This window comes from Crotalus tigris, unplaced genomic scaffold (genome assembly GCF_016545835.1).
Source record: "Crotalus tigris isolate CLP2741 ecotype Arizona unplaced genomic scaffold, ASM1654583v1 scf7180000017814.3102382, whole genome shotgun sequence".
Lineage (NCBI taxonomy): Eukaryota > Metazoa > Chordata > Lepidosauria > Squamata > Viperidae > Crotalus > Crotalus tigris.
The window spans coordinates 990,801-1,018,164 of record NW_024096652.1 but is presented as its reverse complement, the minus strand read 5'-3'; the positions used below and the strand labels follow the sequence as shown (position 1 = coordinate 1,018,164).

The window sequence follows — 27,364 nt, the reverse complement described above, 5'->3', positions numbered from 1 at the left end:
ACTGTAGTAGATGGACAATTACTGTAGTTTGATCCGAGACTAAATGTGTGGCAATCTACACAAACTGGCGTAGCCTCCCAAAAGATACTAGGAATGCGTACATCTAAAGGATGCTTAAGGACTGGCTTCCTTGCAGGAGACTAGGGGATCCTGCCTTGAAATTCACAGACCTATTAGAAAACGGCTCGGCCCATGTGTACTAGGATGTCTCTTCAATGTGCATGTGCGTGCGCCTTCAACTAGTTTTCTTTGCAACGTTTTTTGGGAAGTGCTTGCCATGGCCTGCTGCCTAGGGCTGAAAGAGTGACTAGCCTAGCTGGCTTTCAGCCTAAGGCAGGACTAGATCTCACCATCTCGCGGTTTCAAGCCTGATGACTTAAGCCACTACACTACAAACTAGCCTCTGGAATAGGTATCCAGTTTGTTTCGATGTAATGTCAGGGAGAGCCGATCCTCTCCCGCTCACCCTGTCTTTTCTCTGTCTTGTTCTGCTGAAACACCCTTCCCCTTTCTGAAACCTGTGTCAAAACAGAGTCACACCCCTTCCGTGACGCTGGAACAGAGCTGTGAAAATCTGGGGAGGGACTCCAATGGCGCGTCCGGTTCTGACGAGACCCGGTGCTTCCTTCTGACTAGGCCCCGATGATCTCCGCCCCCGTCGCGCTCTGGCGCCGCACGAGCTGTAACCTGCTGCTCCGCCGCCGGCCCGGGCACAAGCGAACCTCCTGGACGCGCAGGTATCGGGGCCGCGCCGCAGAACCAAGAGCGGTTCTTCCTGGTCGCTCCAATTCCTCGGCCTCTTGCGGGTTTTTGTTTGGTCCAGGCAGGTCACGTGCTTGCGGTGTTTACATGCAGATTTTTTTTTTTGGGGGGGGGGAGGGGAAACAGATCTGGGAAACCCCCCGAAAGGGGTTTCTCTCCGGCCACGGAGAAAAGCCGTGTGTCTTTTTACCCCGCTTTCATTTGACTGGGGCAACTTCTTTGTCGGTGCCAGTTCTTCTTAACTGCATAACGTTCGCTCGACCTGGAAGAGATTCCATCTCTTTCTGTTGCCGTTTAGGAGACTCTGAGAAGGTATGGCCTAGTTTTGATCCAACCCGGCGGTCTGTAGGCTTGATTTTTACCGTTGGCATGGCTGCAGCAATATCTAGTTCCTACTTCTGAAACCTCGTGGATGGAGGTTTCCCGTGATGGTATGCATAAATTCAATGGGACGTGAAGAGCAAAGGGACCCAGGAAAAGCCTTACAGGGCACGAACTGTCAACTTTTTTCTCTCTGGCACGCTGATCCACTAGGAAGCAGACTTTGGTTCTCCACCTGCCCGTTCTGTTACCCTGATACAACTAGCTTTTTCAGGCCAATGTTGATTTTGGAGAACAGTTAAATTGTTTTTCCTCCCGTTGTTGATAATTACGTTTTTGATACATCCTTATTGGTATTTACTCCCCCAGTCTTGGCCAACTTTCTTTCTCAAAAAGCTATGTGGATTTAGTTTCATGCTGAGCAAGCCATCCATTTGGAAGATTGATGAAGCTTTAAAGGGTTGAATCAGTGTAGAGTCTGAAAAGGAAATCTTTACCTATATTTCTTAAAATCTATTACAGAAGAAACCTGGGATATAAATGCTCTAACTAAAAAAAATCAGTATTTAACATAATTGATTTTTATTTAGAGCATGTATATCCCAGATTATACTGCTATGAATAATAACTGATAAATTATGGTGACTTAAAGCCCCGTATAAATAATACTCATTATTCTCAACTAGTATAATCATGTGAGCTGGAGAAAAATTGAAGTTGTAGTCAAACACATCTAGAAGGTGTCAAGTTGGGAAGACTGATGTATAAACTAAAAAGTATATTTGTGTAGAATATTGTGTATCCAAGAGCTCCCTAAAATAAGTATTTTCTTTGGCTCTGAGATATTCAAGGCCTCACATGCAATGCATGCATACATGCATACTTAACCAAAGCTCATTCCTTTGCTCAAATTGCAAAGGAGGAAAGGTTAAAAGTGCCTCTTCCCACCCTTGTCTGCTTTTCTCCTAATAGCTAGCATTTGTAGTCATTATTTTTTTCCCCCTGAAGTCCTTTTTCCTATAAGGGACAGTGCCTGCAGTCCTAGCATTAGGCCAGAGGTTTCCCATAATAGTATGCATAAATTCAGTGGGAGGTGAAGAGCAAAAGGACCTATGTACATTCTGTAGGAAAAGTCTAAAGGGCACGAACTGCCAGCTTCCTTTTCTCTGGCACACTGATCCACTAGGAAGCAGACTGGAATTAACCTTTGGTAGTAACATTAGGCCACAGCATCAGATACCTTGATTTCTGCAGTGAAAAGAATCTTTGGCTCCTGGGCCTGATGGACCAAGGATGCTAAACAAATTAGTGATGTAGCAACATCAAGGAAGGAGTTAACCCCTTTGACTTCCAGGGGTGTTTACTCAACAGGATGCATTCAAGACTCTTGGATGACAACATACAGCTCGAGGATTGTAATCTGCCCATTGCTGTTAAAGAAAAATCTCAGTAACATTTTGAGAGATGATATTTCGATTTTGAAATCGAAATATATATTTCAAATCTATGGACTCAAGAATAAAGTTGTATAATATGCTTCACAGATATATTATAAACGTGATAAATAATTTATCTGAATATAACACAGAACCCAGCCAGCCAAAATTCTTAGTCACGTGCAGTTTATGCAGCAAAAAAGGCAGATTCTATTATATAGTATATGTGTGTGTGTGTGTGTTTGTGAGAGAGAGAGAGAGTGAGAGAGTGAGAGAGAGAGAAAGTGTAAAAAAACAGAAATAGTAAAAATAGTATAGTGCTATGAGACCACCAATATGGAAAATCACAAGCTGATTTACAATATGTAAAAAGATCTACTGAGTATTTTCCAGAGGTCTTGGTTCAATACAGCGCTTACTTCAATGAATCCTTACTGCTAGTGATCCACGTTATATTCTGGAATGTGGGTGGAGTCAGGGCCAGTTTGAAATTCCTCAGCTTGAATATGTCAACCCTCCCAGGTAAACCCAGACAAGAAACACGACTAGAAGAACTAATCCTACTTTATTGTAAGGCTACATTAATAGAATCTTGCAAGAGTCTGAAGGTACAAACTTCCCACTTTTGAGCCACTTTTAACTATCTGATCAATTAGGGTGGGTCCATCCTAAGTTTTTCTCCCTGACTGTTAAGCCACTGGGAGCTCCTGCCTTTCTTGTCTGATCGTTTCCTCGACAGCATCTCTACTTCTCAATCACCAAGGTCATCCACACATTCCATTACAGATGTAGATTAGTAATGATGGTAGAAACAGGCAAGGGTCTTTGAAAAGGGTGCAAGAGAGGCTGCTCTATCACAGTTTTGAAGTGTGATAGTTTTGAACTCTTAGAAAAGAGTAAGGTATTTTTATCTTACCTATATTTAATGAGAGGCTCTTTTCTAAGCATTCCTAAGGAATGCTTAGGAATAGCAGATATTTGAATATAAAAGACCTCTGGACCCCCCAAAATGGAAGGAAGATTGATATTATCATTAAGCATCTTCTATTTATTGTGGTACTGGTTGATCTTAGGCCTCACTTGCAGTTTCATGAGTGTACATTTATTGATTTATATTTATATCCCACCTTTATTATTCTTTAAAATAACTTACGGTGGCAAACACACATTACTACTACTACTACTACTACTACTACTACTACTACTACTACTACTACTATTAAGTTGGAAGGGACCTTGGAGGTCATATAGTCCAAACCCCTGCTCAGGCAGGAAACACTATACCATGTCAGAAAAATGTCTGTCTAGTCTCTTCTTAAAAACTTCCAGTGTTGGAGCATTCACAGCTTCTGGAGGCAGGTTGTTCCACTGATTAATTGTTCTGTCAGAAAATTTCTCCTTAGTTCTAGGTTGCTTCTCTCTTTGGTTAGTTTCCATCCGTTGCTTCTTGTCCTGCCTTTGGAGAATAGCTCTGCTCCCTCTTCTTTGTGGCAGCCTCTGAGATATTGGAACAATATCCCTAGGGATTGGGCAGCATATAAATTTTACTAATAAATAAATAAATAAATAAATAAACACTGCTATCATGTCACCCCTCGTCCTTCTCTTCATTAAACTAGACATAACCAATTCCAGCAACCGTTCCTTATATGTTTTAGCTTCCAGTCCCCTAATCATCTTTGTTGCTCTTCTCTGTACTCTTTCTAGAGTCTCAACATCTTTTCTACATCATGGTGACCAAAACTGGATGCAGTATTCCAAGTGTGGCCTTACCAAGGCATTGTAAAGTGGTATTAACACTTCACGTGATCTTGATTCTATCCCTCTGTTTATACAGCCTAGCACTGTGTTGGCTTTTTTGGCAGCTGCAGCACACAGCTGGCTCATATTTAAGTGATTGGCACTAGGACTCCAAGATCCCTTTCGCAGTTACTACTATTGAGCAAGGTACCACCTATACTACACCTGTGCATTTGGTTTTTCTTGCCTAAATGTAGAATCTTACCTTTTTCACCACTGAATTTCATTTTGTTAGATAGCGCCCAATGTTCAAGTCTGTCAAAATCCTTCTGTATCTTAACCTATCTTCTGGAGTGTTGGCTATTCCTGCCAGCTTGTTGTCGTCTGCAAATTTGATGAGTTCCCCATCTATCCCCTCATCCAAATCATTGATGAAGATGTTGAAGAGCACTGGGCCCAGAACAGAGCTCTGGGGCACCCCACACTTCCCTCCATGTAGATGCACTTCCATTGAGGACCACACGCTGAGTACGGCTGGTCAGCCAACGAATCCATTTGGTGGTGATGCTGTCTAACCCACTTTTTTCTATCTTATCAAGTAGTAGGTTGTGATCTACTTTATCAAATGCCTTACTGAAGTCTAAGTAAATTATATCCACAGCATTCCTTTGGTCCACTAATTTTGTCACCTGGTCAAAGAATACAATAAGATTTGTCTGGCACGATCTGTTTTTGACAAACCCATGTTGGCTTTTGGTAATGACTTTGTTTGCCTCTACGTGTTCGCTGATTCGTTGCTTGATTATCTTTTCCAAGATCTTCCCAGGTATTGAGGTTCTTATAGTTCTGCAGTTTCCTGGATCCATTTTTTTTTCCTTTTTTGAAGCTGGGAATTACTTCAGCTCTTTTCCAGTCCTCTGGTAGTTTCCCAGTGCTCCAGGATCTTTGAAAGATATAGCTCAGTGGTTCTGAGATCACATCTGCCAGTTCCTTCAGAACCTTGGGGTGTAGTCCATCTGATCCTGGTGATTTGAACTCATCTAGGGTGGACAGGTGCTCACTTACTATTTTCTTGCCTATCTTAACTTGCGTTCCTAATCTTTTTTTTTACGATACTGTTTTTGATAGATTGGACTGTTTTTTCCCTCTGTGTAAATACGGATGTGTAAACCCTTCCTCCTCCGGTTGTGTAAATCCTACCTCCTGTTTTCCAACAACAACAACCCTGTAAGATGGATTGGACTGAGAGAGAGACTGGCCAAAGTCATCCAACTGGCTTTCATGTCTAAAATGGGATTAGTCTCCTGGTTTCTAGCCTAATGCCTTAACGATTAGACTAAACTGCCTCTCGGAGCTAAACTGCTGCAAATGATGAAATATTCGTGGTGACATGTTGCTCATACTGTATGACAAGGTTTCCCTACTTACATCAGAGGTTGGGATGCACATACATGTGGATGGCATTTCTATGATCATGTCACTGTATGTGTATCATCAGTTTAGATTACTATGGATTGCCACTGTACAACTTCAAGCAGCTGCTCCTATTATACTGGTATTATCCGCATTTAAGATGTTCATTTCTTTCTTTTGTGTAGCTGCCCATAATATAGAGAATTTGTACCTAATGTTCCCAAGTGCGTGAAGTTTTATATGCATTTCCCCCAAATATGTGCAGTTTCTACCAAATGTTTGAGCCAAGAATGATGGATTTTGTACATCAGAGGTACTATGCATTACTGTTTTCTGTGCCCTAACAGGAATATGGTCTAGCCCTTGGCAGGCTACCTAGTTTGTTTAAAATAATGGCAGATTTCTTCTTACTTTGAATCTTTATAGCATTTAGAAAGTTTTAGACCCTTGAGGAATGATCAGCAACCCTAGATAAAAAGTGCAGGTTACAAATATTCCAGAGAAGATAACGAGAGCAAAGAGGCTGTTATACCAGGCATAAAGCAGAAAATGTTATTTATAAAGCAAACAACAGGAATAAAAAGAGTAGAAAGTTTAGGAATGATGAGGTTACTGTAGAGCAAAGGAAAGGCTCATTTGGGACAAATGGGCACATTGGTAATTTTGAGAGCCTCTCCTCAGCACATTTATAAAATGGCTGCCAATGAGAAAGCACCCATTTTTCAAATTGTAGGGACTGGCACTCAGCTTTATAGCATGGTAGCTTCTTAAACAAACTATATAGGTATAGGAAATGACAACATGTGCTGGGGGGGAGCTGCAATACAATTTCTGTCCTGTACATGGCTTGGGTTTGAAATCCTCACTTTCTTCCAACTCAGATGCCAGCTGAGAGCTGAGATAGTCTGAGGAGGTCTGAGGTAACTGAAGGAAGTAGTTGCGGAGCTAAAGGCCGCTTCTGCTGCCTTCCTCATAAACGTGAGCATGAATTTTGGAGATACTGTATCCTTTGTGGTTGATCTGGGAAGGGAATCTTATTCCTTTCCGGTAGGCCTTCCTTTCTAGCTAATATGTAGTAATATATAATAAACTTTACCATGGCCTCAGAAAGAAAGGGAACAAGTAAATGAAGGGTAAAAGCCAATGCCTCCAGTAATAGACTGAAATTAAGAAGACAGTCTTGATCATCAGTCTTAATATGGAGGTGATATAATAATAATCGGAACAGCTTACATTCTGCGATGATATCTAACACATCAGACAAAAACATCTGTCTATCCCAGGTCCTTGAGAAGGACTGAGTACTGGATAAACATGCCAAATCCAGTCTAAACATGAGGGGTCCTTGGTGCTCTCTGAGCTTGCTTGTTTTCTTGCACTAGTTTGGGTAATGAAATGTCTGCAAGAAAACAAGCAAGCTCAGAGAGCACCAAGGACCCCTCATGTCAACCCTAAGCTACAATTATTCTCCTGTATTTGCACCAGTCTATTTGTCTGAGTACAGACAACAACAACAGCAACAACAACTTAGGAATTTTTCTACATTTTGAACGATGTCCTTAAACTTTAGGCTAAAAAATGACTTCCTTCTGTTACGCTTAATGTGTGTAAAATCATGATTTACTCCCTGGGGCCTATGCAGGGAGTTACCTGGGAAGGAAGGCTGTTTGACTGAAAACCACATGCCTGCTGAGCCTAAGATCTAGCAGTAGGCCTCCTAAGTTCTGCTGGCTATCCAGTTTTGATTTGGACAAAATGCCAATTTGTTTGTTTGTGAATTCAGATGGGTCTGTTTCCTGGCAATGCAGTTTTGAGTCTGATAAAAAGCCAATTGAGGAAGTATATGCTGTACATTGCCCTAGAAACCCAACCTGAAATCCAATCTACATCTAGCTGCTTGGGAAAGAAACTGACCAAATTGCCTTCGGTCTATATTTGGCATTTCTTGTTTCAGGACGATCTTTCTGAGGGCGACCTCAAGCATGGCTACAGGGGGGAAAGGCAGCCAGACCAACAACAGCCTCTATACTAACCGGCTCCTCCATGAGAAATCTCCTTACCTCCTTCAACATGCCCACAACCCTGTTGACTGGTAAGGATTTTTTTCCCCTTTCTCTTACTAGGCACAGGAGTGATGTGAAATAGATCATTTGGGGATTTCACAGACACTTTTCTTTAAGAGTCTACCATTTTCCTTTAATATTTATAGCAGCCTCCAGACTTTCCATTCTCATAAAAACATTTTTCCTCCTGTAACTCAGTGTCTAAACAGCACTATCTCAACTTTCAGATACAGACCATAAGTTTAATTCCATCCTTGTTTCTGAATTCCTGTTTGTAGCTTGTTTCTGAGTTCCTCCTTTATCTTATCTGCAAAGGAGATGAATCTAAGGTTTATATAATCATATTTATTTATACCTCTTCCTTGTTATTCTTGCCTCTCTCTTTTATTTCCACCCTTTTATATAATTGAGATTTGGATTTCCTCTTCTGCCTTCTCCTTGCCTATTTTTATTTTATTCTGTTCTGCATAGGTTATATGAGACTGCCTAATCCCTACTGTTAGACGCTGAGGCTCAAAATTGCTGAAGGTTGGACATGGTGATTAGTGACAGTGACTGAGATCTCCCTTGGATAACAAGGGAGAAACTAACAAAGTGCTTTGATGTGGCCCTGGGTGTGTGCTGTCAGCACCTCCTTAATTCATATGTCTTTGTCAGGATTGTGTAGGTACTCTGTGAGCCCAGGAAAAGTTGCAGCTGCTTTATGGAGGGCCAATGTACTTCTTTACTTTTTTATCTCTGAATCTGAAATGTATTTTGGTACAGAACAAAAGGAATCTTAAAACATTTTATTCACACAGTTGTTTTAGTAGCATAATTGTTTTTCTTCCATTGTAATTCTCTTTTATGTTGTTTTAGGTTATAGTTAATCTTAAATTTTTAAAAATTTGTATGTTGTTGTGACTATTTTGTATCTATCTTACTGAAAAAATGGACTGAATTTATTGGTTTGATCTATGTCTTGAGGTGAAATCTAAAATGTTTAACCAGACTGAAAAGCTGAGACATGTCTGTGTTTGATTTTGGATGTCTTTTGTTCTGTAAAACCTAAAAATTGTATATATAACAGGTGTCCTTTGTTAACATTTGAATTAGGATGTTGTTGAATTTTTTGATAGAAGGGCAAGGAGAGGACTTTTGAACAATTTGGTCAAAGTTTTTTGGAGTAGCTTTGCTTCTAATATTATTGTCCTTTCCCTTCCTTTTTTATTTACATTTACTTTTATATTATATTGTATTGCTGATACAATCATACAGTAATTGGTTTCTTTAATACAATGCCTCCTTGCTTTGGGACTATCTTAGTTAGCAACCATTTGCCAGTAAGATAGTAATAAATGGTAGTACACCATTCATTTTCTGATTCATGCCATACAATACTTACAACCAAATTTATGCGCTTGAAAATAACATATGGCAGAATGAGAGTAACAATGGCATTGCCGCACAAGAGGATTTTATCTAAATGAGATAGCAGCAACCAATGATCTCTCTGAATCATGTGAAGCATGTGCTTCACTTAGTGACTGTTTTGCTCAATGACAAAGTAGCTGAAATGGAGTGATGAAAAATTATTTTTTTAAAAGCTAATTTTTAATATGAGATTAAAATCCTGAAAACTAATTCTCTGAACTTATCTTTCAAGAATTCTCATAGAACAATAAGAAGTTTCCCATTGTTTATTAATTAGATACATAGTCCAGTTTTCTTCCAACAGCTTAGGATAACTAACATGCAGGTCTTGTTTAATTTTATCTTCACAACAGCCAGCTTACGAGGTAGGTTAGTGAAGAGAGTGTCTGTTTTAAAGTCATTCTGTGAATTTTTATGAAGATGGATCTGAGTATGGGTCTCCCCAATCCCAGTCCAACATCTGACTGGCCAGAACACCCTGATTGTTCACTACATAGCAAGCTACTTTTAATTAAAATGGTTTCATGGATACTTAAAATCAACAACAACAATGAGCTCAAATTCTAATGAAGTATACACTTGACACCTACCTATGCTAAATTGCTCTGCTTCCCCTCCTCTTCAGATGGAGACCATCTGAAGAGTTACTTTGGAGAGTTACTTTGGCATAGTTCCAGATCTTACCAAGTGTGTAATTTCCTGTGCAAATAGTTCAGGCAGCACTTTTTAGAATGCACATGGTTTCTTCTGCTTGGCAGAAAATGTTGGACTGCAAAGCAACAGTAGATGATGTCTTATATGGATGCTGTCTTATAAAAGCTGTCCAAGCAGTTAGAAAAGACTGCAGCCCCTTACCTACATTTAACATAGGTATATTACAAAGGAAACACTATAAAAAAATCCAGCTTCTTCCTTTCCTCAATCTTCTTCAGGTATCCATGGGGCCAGGAAGCCTTTGATAAGGCAAAGAGAGAGGACAAGTTAATATTTCTGTCAGGTAAAAATGAATGTGTGATATGTGTTTGTGAGCTTACAGATAAAAACAATACTATATCTTTGAGAGCAGTTTGAAATCCAAAAGGGTAAACTTGTGGGTAAAGAAATAAATGTTTTTCAAAGCAGATCTTCAGCTGTTCAGTATTTTTTTAACATCTTAATTTTTTCTGGGGGAAAATGAGAAGCCCATCTTTCTTTTCTTCTTCTAAAAATTGTATTTTTTGATATGCAATTTGCTCCTGTAATGAGAAGGAGCTTATATTACAAATATCCTAAATAGATTTGCTATTGATCATCATCATCTTCATTATCACCATCAATAGATTTGTTATTTCATTAGAAACCAATCCATTGGTTGCATAAAACAACTGAGAGTTAAAAGAGTATGGATAAAGATATACATTGGAGGAATGGGGTGAAATTATGCATTGGATTTTTTTAAATAATTTTGCTTGAGTTTATTTATTTCATTAAATTTGTTATGTCTGCCCACTCCAGTAGACTCTTGGTAATGTATAAAATCTATATATGCAGTTTTTATATATATATATATATATATATATATATATATATATATATATATATATATATATATATATATATATATTCTGAGGTTTTCGCGGGTGTTTGTATGTAGGTCTTTGGTTGTTCGGGTTTTCTCCCGCGTAAAATTGGAAGTGTCTTGGCAACGTTTCGACGAAGTCCCATTCGTCATCTTCAGGCTGGTGTTTTCAGCTTCGTGCTTCGAGGAGCAATGAAGCTGAAAACACCAGCCTGAAGATGACGAATGGGACTTCGTCGAAACGTCGCCAAGACACTTCCAATTTTATGCGGGAGAAAACCCGAACAACCAAAGACCTACACACACACACACACACACACACACACACACACACATACACACATACATACATACATACATACATACATATCTTGATAGCCCTGGCTTGGGAGCAAAGTCTTTCTGGAACTCCAGGGGTTTGGGCATCACCTGTATATTTGGGAGGGGTTTGCTGTCTGGAGGGCAGGGACAGTAATCGAAAAGGCATGCTTCCTTGATCCCACAAGATGATAATATTTAATTGAGGGTATTGTAGTATACAAGGAACCATTCAGCAGAACAAAACCTAAAAAGGCTTATCATTTCCAAGGTGCTATTATTGCTTTTCTTGCTTCTACAATTTTTACAATCTTTTTTCAAAACTTCACTATTGAAACTTTTTCTTAAACATTCAAATCACATTTATTTACTATTATACTAATATTATTGCTTCTTAGAAGTAATATTTTCTCATTTTTTTGAAAACCTATGTAGGATTAGAATCACTAGCATTGCTTATGGTCAGCAATTCTTGTTTGATCTGCAGTTCTTGTTCTTGTTTTGCTCAGCCCCTTAAATGTGCTAAGGGAGATTTTGGGATGATCTCATCTTAAACTCCCATCATGCCCCTTCCCTTGGACTAAAAACCAACACTTTATAAATTATGGTTAATCATTTTTTTCCATAAATAATCTTTCTTTAATTTATACTTTTTTTCAGTTGGCTATTCAACTTGCCACTGGTGTCATGTTATGGAACAAGAATCCTTTCAGAGTGAAGAAATTGGTCAGATTTTGAATGAGAATTTTGTGTGCATCAAGGTGGATCGGGAGGAGCGTCCAGATGTTGATAAAGTTTACATGACCTTTGTGCAGGTGGGGAGTTGGATGTAGAGAAAACTTGGTTATTTCCAGAACATATGTGAAGGGATTCTGATCTATATCATTCTTTTTCACTGCAGGCAACCAGCAGCGGAGGTGGTTGGCCAATGAGTGTGTGGTTGACTCCTGATCTCAAACCATTTGTAGGTGGAACTTATTTCCCTCCTGAGGATGGAATTTATCAGGTTGGCTTTCGGACTGTTCTACTTCGCATCCTAGAGCAGGTATGAGATTCAGTATGCATAATTGAAATTAGCTGAATGTGTCATTGGAATAGCACACGAGAGAGTAAGCTACATACTAGTGTCAATTTTGAGCTTTTACTTGAAGGGTTTATAAGAGAAAATGTAATAAATAAGAAATTTTAGCTTAAGCTCAGCTTAAACATGATTTAAGTAAAGAGAAACTGAGTTATACAGAACTTTTTAATGGAAAATATTCCATGGATAGATATCAGTTTTGGTTAAAAAGACATGTTTTTAATATTTTAATTTACATAATGTTGCATATCGCTGAAGGTAGGTAATACATTAACAAAAACTATTAGCAAACATTATTGTGGATTAAAATTTTATATAGTGATTTTTTTTCCTATATGGTCATGATACAGCAACTTAGAGCATCTCATTAACTAGGCTCATACATTAGCTCATTTAACCTATTTTTATTGAAGGAACTATAGGTAGAGTTCATACAATATTCTAACCCATTAGTTATGCATGTAACTATAATGGTTCAGTTTACATAAGAGCAAACATATATATGTAAAAACTCAACTGGAGTGTATTGTCCCTAATGCATTGCTATCTCATTTTTAAATTGATATGTGAGGAGCAGCATCTATGATGTGAAACCATTTTTTGAAGCAACTTGAAAAGATATGTTTTTACATGAGGCACATATAAAGAGTAGCAAACTATGACTTAGATATCTTCTCCCCACTCCTCAGTGGAAACGGAACAAAAATATCCTTTTGGAAAACAGCCAGAAAATCTTGTCTGCACTGTTAGCTAGGACTGATGTTGGCGTTCGAGGGGAGGAAGCACCCCCATCCTTAAAAGAAGTGACAACCCGATGTTTCCAACAACTATCAGAGACTTATGATGAAGAATATGGTGGATTCTCAGAATCTCCCAAATTCCCAACCCCAGGTTAGTTCAAGATTGTCTAGCTATTTCTGTAGGAAGAGCTACTACTACATAAACAATTGACTAATGTTCGTTACTTTACTGTTTTCTTTTATTCCAGTTAATTTGAATTTTCTCTTCTCCTATTGGGGTCTTCAACGGTCAAATGCTGAGGGAGCACGAGCACTTCAGATGGCCCTGCATACACTCAAGATGATGGCATATGGTGGTATTCATGATCATATTTCACAGGTAAGATCGTAATTTGAAACTTTTCATTAAGGAATTCAGAAATAATGTTTGTCAGAGCCTGTTTGTCTGCTTGTCTGTTCCTTTCCAGTTTACATTTGTGGTTTCATAAATCTACTTTCCATTTTGAGAAGTTAGATAAAAAGTATAATCAACAAATACAAAATTGCCTTTGGAATGTAATAATTCTTAAAAATTGTGGCACACTTTTGAATTCTAAAAATATTGCCAAAATGCAGGTGTTTTAAAGCATATTGTTTCATATTCTACTCTGTTAGAATCCTCTCTCTAGGGTCCTACTCATTTTTTCTTATGGGGAATGAATCAGTCCTCTCTTTCCAGTGTAATCATATCATACATAGCTTGCTAAATAGTTGATTTGATGGCGTTTGTAATTGGAAGGATATTGCAAAAGAGGAACTGTTCCTGCATCTCATGCTTTACAAGAAGGTTGTACTGCTTCCAACATGTGGAAGAATTGAGCAGATTTCTGTGATGAAAAGCAGTAGTAGTAGATACATGGAGACTTTGGGTACCTACATAAACTAAGGGCACACTGTAGGCCAGACACATGGCCTAACTAGTCTCTCCCACACATTTTTTTTTTGATTAATTGAGTTGAAATTTACTCCTAGTGATCACAAACCTCTTCCAAGATGATCCCTCCAAAACCTGGTCTTTCAGTTGTGCATCCATCTTCACTATAATTGAAACATCCATTTTTCTGCTGGCCATCCTTTTTTCCCTTCCACCATTCATAGCCATTATAGGTTTCTCAAGAGAGAATAATACGAAATTCATTGGTGAAAAAAGTAAGGTTCTACATTTAGGCAACAAAAAACCAAATGTACAGGCATAGTATAGGGAGTACCTTGCTCAATAGTAGTAACTGAGAGGGATCTCGGAGTCCTAGTGGACAATCACTTAGGCTGCATTAACAGAGGGATAGAATCAAGATAACATGAAGTATTAATACTTGGTAAGGCCACACTTGGAATACTGCATCAAGTTTTGGTCACCATGATGTAAAAAAGATGTTGAGACTCTAGAAAGAGTACAGAGAAGAAGAGCAACAAAGATGATTAGGGGACTGGAGGCTAAAACATACAAGGAACAGCTTCTGGAATTGGGTATGTCTAATTTAATGAAGAGAAGGACGAGGGGGGACATAATAGCAGTGTTCCAATATCTCAGGGGCTGCCACAAAGAAGAGGAAGTCAAGCTATTCTCCAAAGCACCTGAAGGCAGGACAAGAAGCAACGGATGGAAACTAATCAAGGAGAGAAGCAACCTAGAACTTTCCTGACAGTTAGAACAATTAACAATCTGGAACAATCTGCCTCCAGAAGTGGTGAATGCTCCAACACTGGAAGTTTTTAAAAAGAGACTGGACAGCCATTTGTCTAAAATGGTGTAGGGCAGAGATGGCGAACCTTTTAGAGACCGAGTGCCCAAAAACAACCTCACCCCTACCCCGCTCCCGCCTCTCCTGCCGGCAGGGCCACCCACCACCTCCATGGCCTGCCACAGCAGATCGCCCAGGTGGCCCAGCAGTGTCATGGCGGCCCAGCAGCGTCATGTTGGCCACACCCTCTGTCCGCATCTCGCAGCATCATCTGTACATGATGGGGCGCGAGGGCGGAGTCTTGTCCCCGCTGCCCAGCTGCCATGTCCTTGGCTGTGCTGCTCCACACCGGCTGCGCCCAGGGCGACTTTCCTCCGGGGGAGCTTCTGGTGAGGAGGGGGCCACGGGGGTGGCAGGGCTGGGGCAATGGCATGCGTGCCCACATAGAGGGCTCTGAGTGCTGCCTCTGGCACCCGTGCCATAGGTTTGCCACCACTGGTGTAGGGTTTTCTGCCTGAGCAGGGGGTTGGACTTGATGACCTCCAGGGTCCTTTCCAACTTTATTATTATTATTATTATTATTATTATTATGGATCATCACACAGTTAGCCAGATGTTCAGACTGGATTTGGCATTTTGTCTACCTATCGAGTCCTTACCCAGGACCTGGGATAGGCAGATGTGGATGTTTGATGGTATTACAGGTATCGTCGCAGGATGGAAGCAGTTCCTATAAGGCCGCCTTTTGCAATTGACTAATAGCAAATTTGTCAATGCCAATGGTGTTCAAGTGGTGCTCCAGTTGTTTTGGGATTGCACCCAAGGAGCCTATGACTATTGGTACTACCCTTGCTTGCTTTTGCCACAGTCTTTCTATTTCTATTTGTAGGTCTTTGTATTTTGTTATCTTCTCCAGTTCTTTCTCTTCTATTCTGCTATCTCCAGGCACTGCCACGTCCACTATCCAGACTTTTTTGTCTTTCTTATCGACAATTGTTAAGTCTGGGGTGTTATGTTGCAGGTGCTTGTCTGTTTGAATTCTGAAGTCCCAGAGCAGTTTAATTTTATCATTTTCTATGACTTTCTCTATTTTATGATCCCACCAGTTTTATTATTATTATTATTATTATTATTATTATTATTTCCCAAAAGTGATAACTTGAGCCTGGTCATTTGTACTGTGAGTGGGGACTCTGCATTGGATTATTCTGTGATCTGGATTATAAGCCACCCAGAGTTGCTTGATGGTGAGATGGGTGGCATATATATTAAATGAATGAATAAATGAATAAAATTATTTATTTTTTGTCTATCCATGGTGTTCTCAAGAGTTATTTTCAACTCCAGGTAGAGTTGTTTTCAACTCTACATCTTCAATGGCTAACTTTGCTTCTACAGAATATTATAGGAAAAAAAGTCTGAACAGTTTAGAGTTTTGTAGATATAGACAAATCAAGGCATCCAAATATCTCTTCAAAGGCCTTCATTGCTACCTATCAAGTGGTAGCCTGTGACATCTTTCTTGTCTGTTAATACCATTACTGTTACTAGTTGAACCCAAACTTTGAGGACTCCTGTAATAGATCATTTTAGTATGCGAATGAGCTAATATGCTCTTCCCTGGTTATATTAAAATCGTCTCTATTGATTTCTGTAGCAACGTTCACTTTGCCCATGGAGATCTTTACAGTATGATTCAGGAAATAACCTGTCTAGGATAGTCTTTTAAAATAATCTCTTCTCCCATCCCCTTTTCCAGCCGCTCCATCAGTCCAGGCTTTTAACATTTATGAGAAATGACTTTTAGATGATTGATTTGGAAATAGAATATATGCTTTGCTGAAGTGACAGATTCTAGAAAGATAAGCAGAAAATGAAGAAGTTTGTTTCCTGGAATTTTTACTGCTTATGCCAGTCATCACATCGTGGTTTGCCAAATCCAACTTTTACTATGCTTTTACTGTTCTATTTCCATCCAGTGTATTAGCTAGTAGATATTTATGTTCTGTGAATGAGTTAAATCATTGCAGATTGTGATGTGACTGACGTACTGGCAGTTTCATATTATCATTAGGCCATTTATCCACCAACTAATCATCATGATCATTTGGTGACCAGTGAAATTGTTGGCCTGATCAGTTAACTCTCAAAATTATTCATCTTCTTATTTTGTACTGCCTAGGTAGAAGATTGAATCCTAGTTCTTACATGGCAAAAATAACGAAAAGATTTTTCTCCATCCCTCTCATCCTCAATTCTTCTGCAGGGGTTTCATCGCTACTCTACTGACCAACGTTGGCATGTCCCTCACTTTGAAAAAATGCTGTATGATCAGGGTCAGCTGGCAGCAGCGTATGCCAAGGCATTTCAGGTATTCCTTAGCAAAATCTTTTGCCAGCATATTAAGGCCCAAAAGAACCGATGAATTCACTCTGTTTATATGAGCTAGAAAGCAAATTGTAATGGTATCCGGGAGCAAAAAAAAATGGGTAATTTTCATTACCTTTGTTTCTTTCTTGCTGATTTAGATGAATGGCAAAGTGAAAGTTACAGTTTTACCCAGGTATAAATCTTGTGATGCCTAGTAGCCATACCTTTGTGGAACAGTACTATTGGTGTGTATAGAAAACCTACTGTTCAATGCGAGAGAGTTGACCAGTCTTCGGGGAAGTGTATTTCCTTGGATCTGGAACAACAGTTGAGATTCAAATTAGTCTTTGATATTTGAACGAGAATATGTTATTGTTAATGACTAGGGTGAGTTCTTGAATCCTTTTTAATGTTACAGGACATTCTCCACTTATGGCTGAATGAATATGGAGATAACCATGAATTGTAGGGCAAAAAGAGGAGGATGAGGCAAGAAGAAAATATTGTAGACTGACATTTCATTTCTTTACTTCAGTTCTTGCACATAGAATTCATTTATTGGTACAGATAAAACAGAGGGTTCTTCTTTCTTTTGTTCCTTTAATGACATCAATGACAACTAAAGGGAATGCTGATACTATTGATACAGCTTCCCTGTGCCACCATTGTTTCTTACTGCCATTATTTTTAGCAATAATTTTGGCACCCCAAGTGTGATATGAAAACCAAAAGCAACATTTAGACATATCACTTGGAACTTTACAGAATATTTGCCTAGCATTGTTGAGAGGATGAACCCCCCCCCCAAAAAAAAAGCAGTTTACTGACTTGGAGACTATTGCACTTTCTCTATGGCAGACAAGTTCTGGGATTAAATGAATTTCTTTAGTACTCCACCTAAAATTACCTCTTACAAAATTTTGGGGTGTTAGCACCTTACAGCCCAACACTTCCAATATTATTTTTCACATGTGATTTCCAAGTGTCATAAATGTGTCCATCCACTATCACGATGGATTTCATAATCAAAGGCAAACAGTGATAGAGGGGGATTGTTTTTCATCCAAAGAGAAACTAAATCAGAATTAAATGATACAAGACAGCCCGTGCCCCATTGGGTCATTTTTTCAGAGATATTTCTTTACCAGTTTCTTCGAAGCCTTGAATAACGATAGAGCTTCTAATGTGCTTTTTTTTCTCCAGCTGGAGAAGTTGGGTTACATTCAGATATGTATCTGCCTTGAAAATAGTCCTATTGAATTGTATAGGAGAAACATCAGCACAGGAAATGTTTTATGATATTTTATATTATGACATTAATAGTTTAACCCATGCTGAACTGCATAGCACAGTCAGACATGAGCATGAAATGTTTTATGACATTTTGTATTATGTCATAAACTGCTTTGTGATATTGTTGTAATAATAAATACTGAATTTTGAACATATTCCTTAAATTAGCTCATTTGAGATACTTTGATTCAAAAGGTTTTGTCCTGTGGTGCATTATTTTACCCCATTAAAAGTTTATAGAAATCATTTTTAGCAGTATATTAGCAGCATGGCAGGATACCTTTTGTTTTTTAGGTTTCCAAGAGAACCAGCATAATTATATGATATCCCTTTGTTCTTCAAAGTCTCTTTGCAGATTTTATTTTTCCTTCATAACTAGTTTGTTTACTTTTCAAAAACATCCTGTATTAATTCTAGCATTTATAATGCCATTCTTTCTCTTGAAGCAATGCAAATATCTACAAATAAAAATATATTTGAGTTGTAAGATCCTCTGAGACATCCTGAAATACTTTAAAACAGATAATATTAGAATTGTACTAGAGGATATATCAAATATATGATAGTACTTGCATTTGTTTAGATTTTTAAGAAAATAAATTGGAGTCATCAGGTTTCAAATCCATGCATCACCATGATATTATAATATGTCCTGAAGGGGAGTTTTGCTTTTTTGTTTTTACTTCACGCTGCTTATAATTACAAGAGCAATAGTTTTGAAAGCTGACTATTCCTTATTTAAAATGAAAATGGTAATGTCATTTCACAAATGTTCTGTCTTTTGTGGTTTACATCATATACCTCGAGTTGGGTCTGCAACCAATTACTGTTTGTTTATATAGAACACAAGGCCTTTTCCTGTAGCAGTATTTTTTTTGCAAAATAATCTCCCATAAAAGGTGTACCAAACATGTTCCGTTAAAATCTTCTGAACAGCTGTATTTTTGTTATTCACTCAGCTTTTGGGGGGAAACAGAAATTGAGGTATAACTCTTGTTTAAGTTGATGTCAGTTTACAACTGTGTTTCATTAAGGGCTAAGAAAGACTAATATTTTAATATATTTATACTCTAGTACTATGGAAAACCTATGGACCGTATAGTTCTCAGGTCCAATCTTCATAGTCTGCAGAGGCCTAAGCATCCGGCTCACTTTTCCTTATTGTCAGCTGATCAGATAAACATGGGAACAGATTACTGTGGTGAAGGATGGAAGTAGAGAAGTTTATCATTATTTGGAGTTCTTTATCAAAATGTCTGTTTTCCATATTATTGGTATCAGCAGAAAATAATGATCATTTAATTATTTGTATGTATTGATTTGTAAAAAGGAATTGGTCTCCCACTTTATTACAGAGTAACTTCCGCAATAAATAAATAAATAGACAGACAGACAGACAGACAGATGTAATGCTGTTGTATTGATGAATTTTAATTGTAAGTTGTGTGATAGCTCTTTTGAGACAAATAGGCTGGATATCCATCTAGTGATTGACTGTACATATGACACTTTTTGTTTGAATTTTGGGGTAGAATTATGAGTGAAATGACTAGGAGTAGAGAAGAGAGCTTAAAGGCTAAGCCATTTTTCTTTCTCCTACTCTGATTTTAATTGGTCATTATCAGGTTCCCCAGAGGGAGTTCAAAAAAAGATTTCCAACTGTGAAATTCACAAGAATCTACATTTGGCTGAATCTCAGAACTGGATTTAATCAGGAAGCCTTTCTATGTTTATTTAAATAGTAATATTTGTGAAGTATATTCCTATGGATTTGAGATTATATTCATGGAACCTGGACAAATGATTGCATGCTTGTCTATATACTTAGGATTCCCAGCATGGTTTCCACCAGATTTTGCCCCAAGCTGAGATAATTTTTTAATAGATCTTTTGCAGGTAACCTGCAAAGCAAAGCATTGGCCTTTAACAATATCTTTCTTTGCAAGATTACTTGTTTTGCTCCATATGGGCTGTATTCTTAGAAAACAAAAATGGATATTAGCAATTCCAGCCTATTACTTTGTTGGAAATTTGCTACCTGTCCAGAAAACAAAAAAAGACAATTGTAAAACAGCAAAATAAAGGAATAGAGTAGGGGTAGGCACAATCACTTTGTCTTCTAGTAGATGGGCATATTGGGTCTGGTTGTTTTCCACGTTAATACCTGTTTTAGGAATAGTCAGGCTCTGTCTCCTTGAAGCTCTTTAACCTACAGCAATTTTTCAACACTGTAAATATGCTTATTGGCCAAATTCCATATCATGTATAACTTTAAATGAGTTTAAAAGATTAAATGTGAGATATTACAGCTGTAGGGCTATTAGATATTACTCAGATGTGAAATATGAATAGTAAACACTGTCTCAGGGTGTGTGAGTTGTGTAATATTACAACAAGTAAATGATTTCTTTTCAAACTTCAGATTTTGGTCTAGATATTAGGCAACCTGTGGTTTCATGGTTTTGTATAAAACTTCTTCTTACTCCAAATTGGTTTTTTACATTGTTTATTCCAAGAAAAGAATTATTGCGTAGTGTTCTTCCAATTTCATTTTTTCTGGAATAATGTTTTCTTGTATTTTATGCAGATTTCTGGTGATGAATTCTTTGCAGACACGGCAGCCGACATTCTGCTTTATGTTTCTCGAGATCTGAGTGACGATGTAAGGTTTACTGCTATTAGATGATGATAAGCTGCTGAGTTGCCAGCAACATCTGGAATAAATGCAGCTAGACTATGTTTGGTTGGTTTTCTGGGAGCTATAGTTTATGAATGTATGAATGTTCAAAAATTATCAGTCCTACTTAGCCAATTTATAGTTCACCAAACTAAACACTGGCAGTTCACCCAGTTATCAGCTATTTTCTTTGCTTTTTTGAAATGGGTTAAAATGGGTTGTCAAAACCAAGGCAAGTGTGCTATATTCACCCAGTTAAGGATCACCAGTTCAGCAGGCATGGTTTAGAACAGAAAAGTCAAAATGTTTAAAGTATAGTAGAGATTGATGGTTTAGGCCAGAGATTCTTTATTTAGGAATGTGTTTATTTTAAGTTCAGAAATGTGAAAGAATCTTTGTATCTAAACTTTGTTCTTCATACTTATACATGATTATAAGTACAAGTACTGTAGAAAGCCTCTAGTTTTTAAGGAAAATGTCTAGGTTTTTTTTTTCTTTCTCATGCAACATTCTTTATTTTTGCCTCTGAAGATTAGGCTAATATCTGGGCCTATTGCAGACATCACTCACTCCTCACTTAGCTATTACTTTGCTTAGCGACTATTGGCAAATGCAATGGTAATTAAAAACATCTTTTTCTGAGCAAAGCACATGTTTAAAACCAAATTTCTTATGCCTGACAACAATTCATGCTGAGTGAGAGTAACGATGGTATAACTGTATGGGACAACTTTATCTAAATGAGATGGCAGCATCTCTCTGTCTTTCAGCCAATCACATGCTCATCTAGCAAACATTTCACTTAATAACCTGGCCATTGATTACTCAACAGGGAATGGGTACGTTAGGCAGGCTCAGGAGGGGAAAAAGGAGACCTCAATCAGTCCCATTTCTTAGGCAGATCTTACCACCTCGCATACACGTTTTAAAAATTGGGTTGTACATTAAAGCCTGTGATACTGTTAATTCTATGGTTTTTCAGTCAGGGGGTTTCTACAGTGCAGAGGATGCCGATTCATACGCTACAGTCCAATCAGAGAAGAAGCAAGAGGGTGCATTTTGCGTATGGACAGCTGAAGAGATTCGGCAGCTCCTGCCAGATCCCGTTGAAGGGATCCCAGAGAAAAAAATTGTGGCAGATGTTTTCATGCATCACTATGGAATGAAGGAAGATGGCAATGTGAATCCAATGAAGGTACAGTTGGGAAGGGGTGGCTTAGAGAGCCTGTAAGAGTGGGAGAGTTGAGTCCCTTCTTAGTAATGACACACGTGTCAGCCCAGGGGTTCCCAACCATTGGGTTGTGGGCTCACTACTGGGTCTTGAGCCCTTCTGAACCAGGTCGCGAAAGTGTTGGGTGAGGACATGCGTGCATCCTCACTTGTATGAGCAGCAGGTGAACTTGTGCGCATGCGTTACATTTGCATGAGCAGTGGGTGTGCTTGCCGCTTACGCAAATGGAGCTACATGCATGTGCTTGCCCTTGGCTTGCATGGAACTGTTCCCTCTCCCCCTCCCCCACTGGTCTGCAAAGCAGGAAAGGTTTGGGAACTCTGTGTTAGCCAACAGATATCTGTGTCTTGCTGGGCACAGGATTCTCAGTTCTGATGAGACGATGAGCTTTCTAAGATCTCAGAATTCAGGATCACTAATTCTCAAAGCTGATAGAATACTAGAAGCTTTCATTTATTGGAATAAATGTCCAGTTGTCTTGCCCTCGTTTAGTAACCACAATTGAGACTGTCAACTCAGTCGAGAAATGAAATAATCGCCAAGAAAAACTATGACTGTGCTTACGATCTTACCTTAGCTTTTCTTTGCTGCAAAGATTGTAAATCAAGGATTGGTCATGAAGTTACTTTTCCATCACTGTTGTAACTGTGAATGGTTGATAAATGAGGCAGTCACTAAACAAGGACTACCTATATCCACGAGTTGTTCATTAATAAGGTTTGCCTTGAAATATAGCCCTACTTGAAATCAATGAAATTGTTAGCTAAGACAGGCTAAGGGAAATCAGCAGGATCAATTGCTGGTCCTAATTAAAATTTCTTATTTCTAGGACATGCATTTGATAGCTTTATTTGTTTTCTCTTGATTGTATTGAGCTATGTTGTGTTTAGCTAATTCATTGAGGCTATTCATTTTGTTTTGTTTTGCTCTGGGAATGACTTATCAAGGGAAACTGACATATCTAGATGATCTCACAAGAAATACTGATCAGACAATGTTTCATCCCCACTTGATCATTCCAGGAAGGAAGAAAATGATAGGGGAGAGCTCTGTGGTGCTGCAAGATATTCAAGGGGTTCTTTTTTTTTTTTTTAAAAAAAAGATTCAGACAACAGTTGCTATGTAAAATAAGGCAACGCTGATTGATTAAAAACTTCAAGTTGGACTTGAAAACGAATTTCACTATTTGATGCTCCCAAAGTAGTGAAAAGGCTTTATAGGTAATTTAGTCTTTTGACAGAAGAGAATAATTATTTAGGAGATCCAGGAAGGACTGTTTTGATAAGGTCATGACAGTGTTGTGATAGATGAAGTAGTTAGGAATATTCAATCTTTTTCAAATGGCAAAACTTTTGGAATATTTAAGTAATGTTTCAAGCACCTCCCTGAACAGGAGGGAAATTTAGTGACATAATGCACATATATATATAAAAAATCAAACACAAAAAAGAATAATATTGGATGATGTCAATAAAATTACCCATCTGAGAATATTCCATTGATAGGTCACATACCTTATATCGTTCTACCATGTGAAGGCTTAAGGAAGCATTCCTTATTTTCTTACACTAATCTTCTATTTCAGGACCCTCACAATGAATTAAAAGGAAAAAATGTTCTGATAATGCAATATTCCCTGGAACTTACAGCTGCTCGATTTGGACTGGGGCTGGAAGAGCTGAAGACATTGCTGGTTAAAAGTAGACAGAAACTATTCAAGGCACGAACTCAGCGGCCACGGCCCCATCTGGACAGCAAGATGCTTGCATCCTGGAATGGTGAGGTTTGTTCTTTTGCATGGAGCTCAGTAACACACTTTTCCAAACTGCACTGACACTTGGAATACTTCTGTGAGGAGAGAGCAGTATATTTGTTGTAGTAAAATTCTTCCACTGTGTGGCCATTCAAGAGAAATCATTTGGTTAGCCAACTTAACCACACCTGATAAGTCTGCTTCTGTGGTGTTAGAAGAATAGTTTGTAACTCACTAAAGTTAGCTAGTTCTTTTTTCCTTCTTTCTCCTGGCTTTTGATCTTTTCCTCTTTTTTCTTCTGGCCAAAAGTAATCTAGAGAACTATTTATTGAAACTGTTTTGACAGCAGGGGGCAGTAGCACCTTTTTCCTATTCCCTTGCAGCCAATAAAATAAAATAAAATAAAAAATCTCCCTTAATCCATGAAGGTGTTTATGTTATTGTAGTTTTTCACATTATATAAATATAGAGGGAGCACTTCTCTCCATTATGAAATGAAGATACTTGAACATACTGTATAATGAAAAAAATAATAGACAAGCTCACTTAACTATCTCTCTTGGCAATGCATATGCTGTCCAAGTGGTTCCAGAATTCACAGGTAAGTTTTCAAAAACCTTCTATTTAAGTTTCTAAGTTCATTTTTTAATATAGTGAAAAACAATTCAGAGCCACGAAGACCTACTGATTGGTGATCTTTGCAGGCAACTATTTTCATCAAGCCCTGACTTCTGTGAGTGAATCATTGTGTCATGAGTGATGAAGACATTGTCTACTTCTTTTTGCCCGAATCACTGATTTGGAGCAAAATAAAGTATATAAAATAATGCTCTGCTCATGTGGCAAGTGAAGCATTTGATAAATGATAATCTGCTTTTACCTGTCTTCAGCCTATGTGCAAAAGAATCATTTTAAGGAAGAAATGATTTAAACTGATTAAATTATGAGGGGACGATTATCAGGGTCAAAAGAAACATAGATTGAATATTCCGAGGGTATGAATTCAAATGAGCATTCTCCCACCAATTTGCCTTCTAGGACTGATGATCTCCGGCTTTGCTCAGTGTGGAGCCATCTTAGGCAAGAAAGAATACATTGACCGAGCTGTACGTGCAGCTTCCTTCCTGCAAGACCACATGTTTAATGCCAGCAGTGGAAAGCTGCTAAGAACCTGTTACCAAGGACACGGCAACACAGTGACCCACAGGTAAGTGGCAGGCAATCCGAAGCACTGCAGTGCCACCAAAAAGAAGAAAAAGCGGACCGAGGGAGAATGAATGGGACTTTCCTCAGGGATAGACCACCTGCTGTAAATGCTGAGGTTCTGATTCATCCTCCTGGATCCAGTTAAAAGCATTCGTTAGTAGGCGTTGGGAAAGATTTGCGCCTGGGTCCATGCAGAGTTGTTGCCAACTAAAAGCAAAACTATTCTGGGATGCAAAACTATTCTGGGATGAATAAATACCCTGGCCTGGAAACAAGCAGACTTCTTTCTTACACAAACACGTGGCAACTGCATTTTTGTTTCTGTGATATTGAAAGGCGTGTGGATGAGAAGAGGCAGGTTGGTATTGGAGAATGGTAGACCTAGAATTTTGCTGAGTTGAGAAACCAGTGAAGCCTGCAAGATAAAACCTCTAAGGGCATGCTAGGCAGATGTGGCCTATATATATATATATACTTCAATCTTATTATAGATCTGAACATGAAATTTGGAGTTTCCAGCCTGGGTTTTTTCCCCCTCACTTGATCCTTGGCTTTATCCTCAACCTATTTGAGTTACGAAAATACAATTGATATTTAGATGGCACAAAAGACTTTTCTGCTAATTAGGAAATCCAGATATCATAACCATAGTTAAACTGGAGAAACAAATCATATTTTAAAGAACAAAACTGTAAAATTCTCACTAATATTAGTACCTATGGATTGGTACCAGCTTGAATTAGCAGGGCAACATCTGGCCTTAGTAATTATAAGCAATTTATCATTTTTTGTTCTTGCTTTTGTTTTTTATTGTTCTTATTTTTTAAATAACTTAATGGAGAGTATAATACTTTTGCTTATGTGCTCAACCTGCTTCATGTACTCAATCTCACTGTCCCTTCATGGATACCATTTACCACTAGGCAAACACTGTTATTATTGACATTTCAGATGGCAATTTTCAGGTTGCACTTATAAGGTAAGTACTATAGAGCAGTGGCCCCCAACCTTTTGGGCACCAGGGACCAGTTCCTGGGAGAAAGGTTTTTTAATGGACTGGAGGGGGGCGTGGTTTTGTGTGCCTGCATCCTGCAGATGGGGTTTCTCTTGTTTGTGTGGACTGGTTTCTGGCTTGCCACAGCCTGGTGCCAGTCCACAGACTGGGGGTTGGGGACCCCTGCTATGGAGAGTCAGTATTTAAATGATAGAAACATTTAATTGCAGACCTGTAGAGTATGCTGATCATATACAATCATATTGATACTAATAAGTGTGCTTAACTTGTAATGATAACCATTAGATAATGCCGTGGTATACTGATAATATGGTTTTATACAGATAGTCCTCACTTAACAGCCACAATTGAGACAAGAAACTGTTGCTAAGCAATGCAGTCATTAAATAAGACATAACATGACCATGACTTGCAATTTTACTGTCGGCTTCTCCATTGTCTCTACTTGTTGAAATCCATCTATGAAGCACACAAATGGTGATCACATGACCACAGATACACTGTAATGATCATAAGTCTGAGGATTGGTTGCAAAGTAACTTTTTCAGCACATCATAACTTTGAATGGTTGCTAAATAGGGCAGTTGTTAAGTGAGGACTACATGCATCATATATTTGTGTGAATAGATGGTATGAAAGATGGAGTATATAAAGCCCATTTAGGTTAGGCCAGAGTGGTAGAAAGCCTTGTTCTAGATAGAAGATTGCAGCCTATTTAGTCTAGGTAGAATGATGCTTTGAAGTAGATATAGCAAAAGTTGCTTTCAAAACAACAGGTAATTTCCATGAGAACTGGATGAGGTGAAAAAGTACCAATCATGAGAAAACTGCCAAAATTGGATAATGAAGCCATTCCAGAGGATCGAGGAGTGTGCATAGTAGGGTCCTGCTTCAATGCTTTGAAACTCAAACCTAGCCTACCCGGTCATGCTTTAAGTTGGGTAGATATGAATGGACATGTGTATGTGAGAGTAAATGGAGGTTTTAAATAGTAAACATTGTAAACCTGTATTTGTTTCTGTGTCTTGTTTGTGGATGAGTAATAGTAACCAGTAACACTGGAGGCATTATAAGACCCTGTTGACAATTAGGATTCCATCTGAAAGCGGAAACCTTTTGATTAAAATTAGGTATACAGTGGAAGAACCTAAGAGTACATTGTAGTTTAAACTGGTACAGTATAAGGCCTTTTACTGCCTCTTACCTTTTCATAGGAGCCAGTAGGTACCTCTCTGAGATTGGCTAGTTGTGCA

At 38.5% G+C, this 27,364-nt stretch overlaps 1 protein-coding gene across 5 annotated transcripts in view; it reads left to right on the top strand.

The window, feature by feature from the left end:
• SPATA20 (spermatogenesis associated 20) overlaps positions 1 to 27,364 on the top strand; it is a 50,116-nt gene continuing 22,752 nt past the window's right edge. The window contains exons 1-12 of one of the 5 annotated variants that reach the window (XM_039342831.1): positions 5 to 737; positions 7,627 to 7,764; positions 10,081 to 10,145; positions 11,685 to 11,839; positions 11,926 to 12,069; positions 12,795 to 12,996; positions 13,094 to 13,224; positions 16,833 to 16,937; positions 20,817 to 20,891; positions 21,889 to 22,101; positions 23,723 to 23,915; positions 24,929 to 25,097. In XM_039342831.1, coding sequence (XP_039198765.1) covers positions 643 to 737; positions 7,627 to 7,764; positions 10,081 to 10,145; positions 11,685 to 11,839; positions 11,926 to 12,069; positions 12,795 to 12,996; positions 13,094 to 13,224; positions 16,833 to 16,937; positions 20,817 to 20,891; positions 21,889 to 22,101; positions 23,723 to 23,915; positions 24,929 to 25,097 — 1,685 coding nt within the window. In that variant the 5' untranslated portion in view covers positions 5 to 642. Of the gene's footprint in view, positions 738 to 869; positions 1,075 to 7,625; positions 7,765 to 10,080; positions 10,146 to 11,684; positions 11,840 to 11,925; positions 12,070 to 12,794; positions 12,997 to 13,093; positions 13,225 to 16,832; positions 16,938 to 20,816; positions 20,892 to 21,888; positions 22,102 to 23,722; positions 23,916 to 24,928; positions 25,098 to 27,364 lie in introns of those variants that run through there. The other 4 variants (XM_039342833.1, XM_039342832.1, XM_039342835.1 and 1 more) reach the window with 4 other exon arrangements.